Source organism: Mustela erminea, chromosome 17 (assembly GCF_009829155.1).
Source record: "Mustela erminea isolate mMusErm1 chromosome 17, mMusErm1.Pri, whole genome shotgun sequence".
Classification (NCBI taxonomy): domain Eukaryota; kingdom Metazoa; phylum Chordata; class Mammalia; order Carnivora; family Mustelidae; genus Mustela; species Mustela erminea.
Window position 1 is genome coordinate 68,205,996 of NC_045630.1, and position 9,588 is coordinate 68,215,583.

The 9,588-nt window shown below is 60.3% G+C and overlaps 1 protein-coding gene across 10 annotated transcripts; it reads right to left on the bottom strand.

Annotated features, from left to right (window-relative positions):
* Nucleotides 1-86: 86 nt before the first annotated feature.
* On the bottom strand, nucleotides 87-9,296 carry LOC116576184 (SLAM family member 9-like). Of its 10 annotated transcripts, XM_032318112.1 has the most exons (8): nucleotides 8,855-8,924; nucleotides 7,740-8,202; nucleotides 4,609-5,001; nucleotides 4,333-4,485; nucleotides 2,768-3,064; nucleotides 1,148-1,276; nucleotides 690-781; nucleotides 87-448 (listed from the first exon to the last, which is right to left on the bottom strand). In XM_032318112.1, exons 2-8 carry the CDS (start codon nucleotides 7,963-7,965, stop codon nucleotides 356-358), a joined length of 1,383 nt encoding a protein of 460 aa, XP_032174003.1. In that variant the 5' UTR covers nucleotides 7,966-8,202; nucleotides 8,855-8,924; the 3' UTR covers nucleotides 87-355. The 10 variants fall into 10 exon arrangements, with proteins under 10 accessions (XP_032174003.1, XP_032174004.1, XP_032174005.1 ...); XM_032318113.1 differs by lacking the exon at nucleotides 1,148-1,276 and having other exon boundaries at nucleotides 91-448; nucleotides 8,855-8,922; XM_032318114.1 differs by lacking the exons at nucleotides 7,740-8,202; nucleotides 8,855-8,924 and adding an exon at nucleotides 5,203-6,486 and having other exon boundaries at nucleotides 94-448.
* Nucleotides 9,297-9,588: the final 292 nt, after the last annotated feature.

A 9,588-nucleotide genomic window follows, 5' to 3' on the forward strand; every position in this document is an offset into this window, starting at 1 on the left:
GGACCCCCATGAGCACGAGCTGCATTTGTGAGCAGCACAGGGAGCAGCTGAGAACGGGAAGCAGGGAGAGGAGAGACTGTTCCTCACGCAGGCTCTATCTGCTCTCTTTGGCAAAAGAAATCAGGAAAGCAGGAACTCTACAGTCTTGGAGAGTTTATTTACTCAGTTTCCCCTGATCTACCACTGTGGGTGTCTCACGGGGAGCTTGTGCACAAGGATTTAGCCCAGAAATAAGTGCTGGATCCATCCAGTCCCTGCTCAGAGCTGTCAGAAGGGTAAGAGGCAGGACCAGAGCTGCGGGCGTCATGCTCACGAGACAGGTGTCCCCGGGGTGGGATTCTCCTGCTTCTTCCCATTAAAACGCGGTCATGGAGTGGCCTGACCTGCGGACCTCACTGTAGACAGTAGTGAGAGATTTCTCCTCTTCTAGATGTTGTTCTCCCCTACCCTGCAGTGCAGACAGAGGATAGCATAAGGGGCACAGAGAACCCAAAGAGACTCACACAGACCCAGAGCTGCTGACATGACCTCCCACAGTGCCCAACGCTTCACGGGATCCCAGAACAGTTTTCTTAGTTGATCCTGCATTATGGGAAAGCGCACAGAGCAATCGAGGACAGAACCTGCAGGTGACTGGGATCCACAGGCACAGAGGGACTTGGGAGAACTGCCTCCTCCCCCGGCCTCACCTTGTCCCTGCGGTCTCCAGACTCCTGATAGGTCTGATCTGCATAGTGGATGCCACCATCCGGGTCCCTGGGCTCCTCCTGCGATCCTGCCCCTGAGTAACACACAGATGGAGATTGAGTCTCAGGCTGGAAGCCTGTACCTTCCCCCTCCATGACCCCATGGCCACAGCCACACCAGCCAGCCGCCTGCAGGGACATTCCCCGAGGAGCAAAATGCAGGAGAAAAGAAGCCCAGGGACGCCTGGGTGACTCAGTTGGTTAATCCTCTGCCTTCAGCTCAGGTCATGATTCCAGAGTCCTGAGATCGAGTCCCACATCAGGCTCCCTGCTCTGCCTGCCTCCCACTCTGCCTGCTTGTGCTTTCTCTCTCTCTCTGACAAATAAAGAAAGAAAGAAAGAAGCCCAGAGTCCAGCAGGGGAAGGTGGTGTCTGGGTACAGGGAGGAAAGTGCAACCTGCCTCTCCCAGACTCCAACTTTTTCCCACGTCTCATCCAAAGGTATAGTCCAGCTTCAAGGATCATCAGTATGACCACAATAGTCCCCAGGATGTCACGCAGGAGAGCAAGAAGAGATGGTCCATGTAGATCTGTTTCCATCGCACAGAGAGTGAGGAAGGTTAAGGCAACAGAGAACTGAGGATGCCCATTGCCAGGCACAAGGACACTCTGAAGGGACCTGGTCAGGAGCTCGAGAGGGAGGAGCATGGCAGAGGCTCTCACTCAGCCCGTTCCTGAGCTCCTGCTTGGGGCCGCAGTGCTGAGAGGAGCAGGACATGGTGCCCGCCCTTGAGGAGCCCCTCAGCAGGGGGAGGGCTGACACATGCCAGGGGCAGCCAGCCAGAGCCATCCCAGGACACTAGAGCTTATACCTTGTACCCAGGTCATCAGGGAGGGCCTCCTGGAGGAGGTGATGGGCAAGCCTGGTCTTGAGGGAGGAGTAGGAGATTGCTGCATATTCAGGGTGGGTGAGGCATCCCAGGAAGGAGACCGATGACCAAGTATAGCTGTGACAACTGCCCAGCCCTGGGAGCTACTGGCACCCACTGGGGCCGGCCAGGGAGGGACCAGGCAGGAGGACCTGGGTGGGAGGGTGAGAGGGAGGCAGGAGCCTCTTTCCGGAGGGACCAGCGGGTCGGTGAGCCATGAGCTTCCTCTGGGATCACAGATACTGAGGCAGCAGGTCCACCAGCTGGAGAGAGAGGTGGCTCAAGAGGAACCGAGTCATTCACTCACTCAGGGACCCACTAACTGTGAGCAAAGGGCCTGAGGCCAAGGCTGGGACAGGCATTCCAAGGAGCAGCAGAAATGGCCACTGCCCTCCAGGGTGTCAGGCTGCACAGGACACTAATCCTGGGCCAGAGCATCAGCTCCCAGGGCGGGGCCACTGACCACTCCTTAGAGGAGACGAGGTGTGAGGGCAGGACAGCAGCAGCTCCTGCAGGGCCCTGAGCCATCGAGGCTGCGGAGCCCTGTGCAAACTCTGCTCATGCTGGGACTGCCCCCAGCACGCGGCCCTGTGGGACTGCCCGGGTCACAGGCCCCCAGAGCCAGCTGCAGGGAGGGGGTCCCTGGATGGGAGTAAGTGGGGAGTGGGGGACTCCTGACTTGGAAGGGCTGAGGGCAGAGGGAGGGGCCTGAGCGGAGGCTGGCAGCCGAGGAGAGCGGGACACATCGGGAACGCAGGTGAGCAGGTGGGTGTGACATGACCAGAAATGGGCAGAGGATCTGCGAGCCCTGAATTCTACAGGGAGTCACTGGTCCAGACCCTCAGATGGCACAGACCATGGACACCCCCAACTCGCTTTTCCTGAAAGCCACCCTAGACACACTCAGGAGGATGGATGAGGGCGGGGAGAGGTACCTGCTGGCTGCCGCCTGGACCAGCAGGGCTGAGGGCTGGAGAGCAGCACGGGAGCGACACCAAAGGACAGAAGCAGGTTGCATGTTCCTGCCAGAGTCCTGGATGGGGCGACCATGTGGCAGGGGGTGACATAAACATAGGAGACAGAAGTTGAGAACCCTCGCCCTGGGTTCCCTGAGCTGCGAGAGAGTCCCTCCCCTCCAGCAGATGCACTCACCACGACCACAGATGTCCCCAAGGTCCAGGGTGGCAGTTCTCTGGTCTGCCTGGTTGCTGACCACACAGGTGAGGCTGGGGCTGGGCTGGCTCAGGGGCAGGTTCACAGCCAGTGTCCAGGGGTTGGGCGCTGGTCCTGGGGCCGGTCTCTGCTCCAGCTCCCTGGGGAGACCCTCGCTGTCCCAGGACACGGTCAGGTCCTCCCTGGTTCCTGTGGTGTTACACTCCATGGTGATGTTGCACCAGCCTGGTGTGAGGGACAGATCCATGGCCTGGATCTGGGGAAGGGGCACAGGCTCTGGGTTGGGAGAAACAAGAGGATAGTCTCAGATGAGTGTAGAACATCACAGCTCCTGCTTTCTCCTGCGGATTCTCCCTGAAGCTCTGGCTTCCTCCCATTAGGACATTGATTGCATTTTACAGATCACAGGAAATTGACCGAAATATACAGCAGGATCATTAAGGAAGGAGCCACTGAGCTCAGCTCTATGTGATTTCACTAGACTGAGCAAGTCTTAAAATTCTCCCAGGACAAAAAGATACTGTAGTCGCCTACCCATAGCCAATCAATTCTAAGAGATCGAGGTGTCACGTAGAAGAAAGAGAAGTTGGAAAAGGATTTTCCCGGTCCAGAACCCAGCCCTACTTCTCCTGTTCACATGGTTCCCGGGACGGCAGAGCCCATGGTACAGACGGTTGTTGGCCAGCTCTGGGAGCCCAGAGATCAGCCCGGGCTCCCACCAGGAGAGACTGTGGTGGGAGTCACTAGGAATGGCCTTCCTAAGTGTGGTTGCAAGATGCCCTGAACTTGGAGTCCACACGGGAAGACAATGGACAGACTGACAGTCAGTCTTGGGGATCTCAGGGACCTGGGTATGCGAAGGTCACTCTCTCTGGGGCAGGACGTCTCCCTGTGCGGGGGGGACGGGTGCACACAGAGACAGCTGCTCCCTGAGGGTCTGAGGAAGTTACCCTGTGAACCTCTCCTCCACCTGTGGGGGTTCAGAGGGGGACCGTGCAGTCCGTGAGTGAGCTGACTCGGGCTGGGCTGAGAAGGACGAGGGGACGGGGTGGGGAGAACCACACGCAGGATTCCAGATCCTGCTAGGTGACGAGTGTCCCCCAACCATGACCACGTGCTGACCCTCAGAGCCCGCAGATGTCATACGTTCCAGGGCAAAGGGGAACTGAGGCTGAAAACCAGCTGATCCTAAACTAGAGATGGTCTGGATTCCCCAGACAAGCCCCGTGTGATCACAGGGTCCTCACAAGTGGGAGGAGGCAGGAGAGGAGGTGGGAGGGACACGGTGTCAGAGGGACTCATCCCACCAGTGCCACCTGGGAAGGGGGAAGAAGGGGCCACGATCCAGGGGGTGCGGATGCCCCTAGAAGGGGGGACAGGAACAGAAGTGGATTCTCCCCGGAGCCTCCAGAGAGGAGCACAGCCCTGCAGACTCCTGGACCTCATGGCAGAGGCTCTGGGGTCTGACTCCTGCCCTACAGCCCAGGAGGACCCCAGGGAGTGGTGTGGCCAGCCACTGCAGCACTGGGCAGTAAGAGTCCCACCAAGGACCCTGAGTCCTACGGGGACAATGAGTGTTACGGCAAAGTCCCCGTTTCCCCCCATTCCGTGTTCCCTCCTGAAGCACAGACGTGACTCGTCCCTGGTGTGAGTCTCAGCTCTGCCTGCACTTGTGCTGACCTCACAGCATTGGATTTCTGGGGAGAAGATCGAGTCCGAAGTCTGGGTCTGGAAGGAGTCCTGCAAGCGGGGCGCACGGACACTCCCGGGGACAGAGGAAGGGGGTCAGCTGTGGGGCTGGGGGAGGGGCCGCCACGTACCGTAGACCGTCAGGTGGAAATCCTGGTCATACTGTCTTCCTCTCGTATAGGACGCTCGAACCCGGTACAGCCCACTGTCCTCAAGGGTCAGGTTGTCAATCCTTAGGGTCATTATGTTGAGCACATAGACTCTCCTCTCGAACTTGTCCTGGAAGTTGACCCATTCTGGAACATCTCTCCCAGGAAACACGTGCAGCATGACTATGTAATTGGATCTGGATACGACGCCCCAAGACATCTTCTCCAGCTCAAATTCTGGAGGTAATTCTGGATTTCTGATCACTAGAAACAGCACAGAAGCTCCTTGAGTCCCCTTCAGAATAAGAGGGTTTCCAGAATCATCCACGGCAGACCCACGGGCTCCAGGACTCTGGGTCACAGCGCTGCAGACGCCTAGGGCATAGGACACAGAAAACATGGGTGCTTTTCATTAGGAATAAAGGAGGAAACCCTAGAACCCATCTTCCTGAAATCCATCCCATGTGCCCCCTTGAGTCTGGGAAGGCAGGAGATGCCATGAATTTGGGGCGAGGTTGGAATCCTTTCTTCTCCCAGGGGAGTGTCCCCTTGAACAGGTCTCGGGAACTTGCTCACCTGCAGTGTCCTGACCCCTGACAGCGAGAGGACGAATGTCAGGAGATCTAGATTCTGAAGCACGAACACATTTCGGGGGCCACAGCGAGTGCATTTCCGCAGGAGGCAGGTTCTCACGGGGCTGCAGAGACCCCTCGTGCCCACAGGCCGTGTAAGCTGTCCTGGAGGGCGCCACTTACGGGGACTCCCCTCTAAGGAGCAGAGTGCCACTAACGTGATGGACGGCCCTCAGGGACAGCAGGTCCGACAGGAGTGTGACCCCATCTTACTGTGACCCTGTCTCCTGCTCGCTGTGACGAAGCCCGCCACGGTATTGTGGGCAGCCCCGTGGAGAGACCCCTCCAGGGAGGGAAGGACAGCCTCTGGCCAACACCCAGGGCGGGTGAGGCCTCTGTCCCGCATCCACAGGAAGTACGCCTTCGGGCGCCTGGACGCCCAGCCTCCTGGGTGACCCTTGAGCTCCCTGCAGCCCCTGCCCAGACCTAATGTCCGTCCCAGTGGACCTGAGGATCCAGCCGTAGTCCCCTGGGTCCTGACCTGCACGAGCTGCGAGCCCACACCTGGTGTGTGTCCAGGCACCGAGGGGCCGCAGGTGACCCCCCACAGGTGACCACGGCGCTGACGGAGGTGGCGCCCTGTCCCCTTTCAGAGCAGGCCCGCAGTCAGGCTCGGCAACGCTGGGATGCTGTCCCTGACACGTCCAGGAGCCCTGGGTCTGAGGACAGGGGAGCTCCCGGGACTGAGGGAGGGTCTGCAGGCAAGGCTCCCTGCCCTGATACCTGCCACAGGGGCCACAGCAGAGACACAGACCATGGAATCGCCCCTGGAGGTGTCTCTCGCCGTCTAGAAATAGCGGGATCTCTGCTCGTGCTTGTTGGCCGCACTAGCCACCCGGCCTGGCCCACTGCCAGGGACGAGAAAATGTGGGGGAGACAATGATCGTCTGGTGAGCTCGCTGCGCCGGCCAGCAAGACAGGGCTTCTGTGTGGACAGCACGCATGGCTGTGCAGACACTGGGATGACACATGGGGGGTCTAATCGGCCAAAGGCAGCTCCATCTCAGCCTCGGACAGACCCTGCTCATCGCCTCCTGAGAGCGACCCCTGCGGCTCTCCCCCCAGTAATGCTGAGGTTCCCACCGGCACACGGTGATCAAGCTTTCTGCCCTTCGCCAGACTGATGAGAACATTATGTCCCATTATATCTAAGGAACATTTCTCCTGGGAATGAGCCTGGCGGTTCCTCATGAATTAATGCACTGAATGACAGTGTCCGGTCACACCCGCGTCCCCACCCAGTCCACGGCCACAGTCCATCTCGTGCGCAAATACGCAGAGTGTGGTGCACCCAGGACGCCAACCCCGAGTCAGAGAAGCCGCCCTTGTTCCAACAGGGGACGGTGCCTGGGGCTCCCCGAGGGACAGCAGATCTGCCCCCAGGGCGGCACCTGCCCACAGGCTGCTGCCCAGGAATTCTGAGCCCACACTGTCGCTCTCAGTGCCTCCAGCGTGGGTCAGAGGAGTGCACCCCAGGGGACAGGGACTCGGACGCTGGCGTTTCTGCCGATCATGGGCAGCTGCTGCGTGGCTCCGGTCAGGCTGTTCCTGAGCGGCTGCTCCGTCCCCCCACCCCCACAACCTCAGCCAAGGCAGCTCACTGTCCGGAGCGGGCCGTGCACACCGGGGTGCACACCTGCTCAGGAGCAGAGACAGAGGCAGCAGAGGCCCGAGGACTGCAGGGAGCCTCGAAGATGCATCCCTCCCCGCTTGGAGGGCGGAGGAGGTGACCACGGGTGGTCCTGGGCTCTGGGTTCTGACGGGGCCCAAGCAGACTCCCCGGCTGTCCGTCCCCGTCAGGACACAGGACGAGGGCAGGACAGGAGGGAGACATGGAGGAGAGGCCTTGGAGAAACCACAGGACAGTCCTGTCCAGGGGGAGACCCCCCCAATCCAGGATGTCACCGCTGAAGGGCCTTCCAGGGGACCTTTCACAGAGGAGTTGCTCGCTCAAGGGCAGGAGGGGGACCAGTCTAGGTCACACAAGGCAGAGCCAGACCTGGAGCCGGCCTCCCTCTCCTCCCGCCCATTACCTCCCCAGGGGGAAGCTACACCTGCCCTCCCCACCCTCTGCAGCCCCACCCCTGCCCTCCCCTGCCCTGCCCAGGGCTCCTCCCTCCCAGCACTGCGGTCTGGTCTGTGGTATCTGAGAAGATCTGGAGTCTCACCCCCCAGCTACTGTCCGGGGACAGGGGACTCAAGTACTCGGCGGGCTTTGGCAGGGCGGGGACGCGGGGCTACCTGAGGGTTAACCGGCCCCTGCTGGAAAGGGGGGAACCCGGGACAGAGGAGGCTCAGCCCTCAGGCTGCGGGGGAGGAGCGGCCCAGAAGCTGGAAGCCCACTCAGGACGGGAGGAAGACACGACAGTGCCCAGATCTGCAGAAGGTGCTGACCCCAAGGAGGGACAGAAGGTCAGGGGCGGGTGGCTGTGAGCAAGAGAGTTGGAGTTTATGTAAATTAGATGAAACTTGACTTGCCACCTTCAGCGTAAAATTTTGTCCCTTTCTCCGTTTTCCCTCCTTGGTTCCCTCCGTCCCGCCGTCCCTTCCTTGCGGTCTTTCTCCGTCGTCCGGCCGCGATGTCTACGGACGACACTATGTAACTTCCGTGGGTCTCCAGCTCAGTACAACAGGGACAGTGGAGGAAGCCCACACGCAGACAGGACGGTACCTTGTTACCGTGGTCCCCGCGCCGTGCCCGCCTCATTGTCTGATGAGGAAAGACCCTGTTTGCAAATGTCCTCTGATTCCAGAAACGTCCTAGAATCCCTGCGGCCCAGGGAGGGGTGTTTCACTCGAACCAAACATGACAGACAGTAACAGCCTCCCCTGCCCTCCTCAGGATTCAGTTCCGAGGATCTCAGTGTTTTCTCCTAGTTCTTATTTAACGTGTTCCGCAGAAGCACCTGGTCTCCGATGAAGGAATGACTGGAATTTCAGGTTTCTGAGAAGATGACTTTTTTGAGTTCCATTTTGAGGCCCCCGATGCCCCCCAGGTACCCCCACCCAGATCAGAGGTCAGCAGTCTCCCGTTCCGGGCTCACCCCTACACACGGCAGGTGGGCGCAGACCCTTGAATTCTGGGGGCTCCTTTCCTTCCCTTGCAAACAGAATGTCACCGGATTCGGGGCCTCATCTTGCCCAAGGAGCCAGACTAGCGCGGCCCCTCCAGCTCGGACAGGGGCTCTGGGTCAGCCCCTCCTGCACAGGACAGCTGCAGAGGCCACCAGTCCCCTGTGCACGGCAGGGGCGGCGGATGTCCGTCCCCACCCCGGGTTCCCTGCAGCCGCTCCTGTGTCTCCTCCATCCTCTCCACAGGAGGCTCCGGGGTCTCCCAGTCTCACCGCCCTGGGTTGGGGGAAAGGGATTCCCTTCATGCCGCCAGGCAGCCGGGTCGGGGTTCCCAGCCTGGCCTCAGCCCAAAGCTCCCTTTGTTCCCTCTGTCCACCCCGGGGCTCTGACCCAGCGCACCACGTGTGCTCCGTCCTCACGGAGCTGCTCCGTCTGGTTCTTCAGCACAGACCCCAGCCAGCCCGGGAGCTCCTGCCTCCCTGCCCGCCCGGCGGCCTCCCTCCCGGGGGGCCCGGGCCACTCACTGAGGAGGAGGCTGGTGAGTCGCAGGAGCCAGGAGGCCCCGCACAGGTAGGGGTCTTCTGAGCAGGTGCGCATGGCCGGCCGCCTCCCTGCTGACTCAGCGTGAACCGATTCTGCTTCAAGGAAACATCCAGAATACAGACGTAAGAGAAGGAGGAAAGCTTCTTCACTCACAAGAGCCCTTATGCTTCTCCGCACCCCAGGGGCGGGGCTGTTAGTCCTGCGACCTCACTGTCCAGCCTAGAGTAACCCACTCCCATCTCTGATGTTAGCTCAGCACCTGCAGGGGGGCTTCAGGAGATAACTGTAGAGTAAGTGTGGGAACAGACCCCCTCTCGGAGGCCCGGTGCCAAGAGACCCCGTCCCTGTGCTCACAACCAGCTGGTGGTCTCCCGTCCCCAGCCTGCACCCCTAGAACCCCTGACCTCTGTCCCTGGGCTCCCACTCAGCCTGGGCTGCCCAGCTCGCCAGCACCAGCTGATGGCCGGGCACAGAGTCCCCTCCTAGAGCCAAGGACACGGGGCCTCTCCTGCTTTGGGCCTGTCCTCTGTCTTTACACCATCTCACGAGTCACATCTCCTTTCTGATGTTCTAGGAACCTCACTGTCGGGTGTCACAGTGAGAAGCTAGGAGCCCGAGAACAAAGCCTCCTGGGAAGTGTCACCCCCTCACCCCAGAGCACACAGGGCATGTCCCCACTGCTGGTCCTCAGGGCTCTGTCTGCAGCCTAGGGCGG

Bases quoted from the DNA above. Each gene is read 5' to 3' on its own strand.
- LOC116576184 (XM_032318112.1), bottom strand. From the start codon at position 7,965: ATGAGGCGGGCACGGCGCGGGGACCACGGTAACAAGGTACCGTCCTGT. The intron at 3,065-4,332 runs GTGGGACTCTTA...CTCCCAACCCAG, and splicing joins CGTAGGACTCAGGGTCCTTG to AGCCTGTGCCCCTTCCCCAG. The intron at 782-1,147 runs GCAGGTTGCACT...TGTGTTACTCAG, and splicing joins AAAGTTGGAGTCTGGGAGAG to GGGCAGGATCGCAGGAGGAG.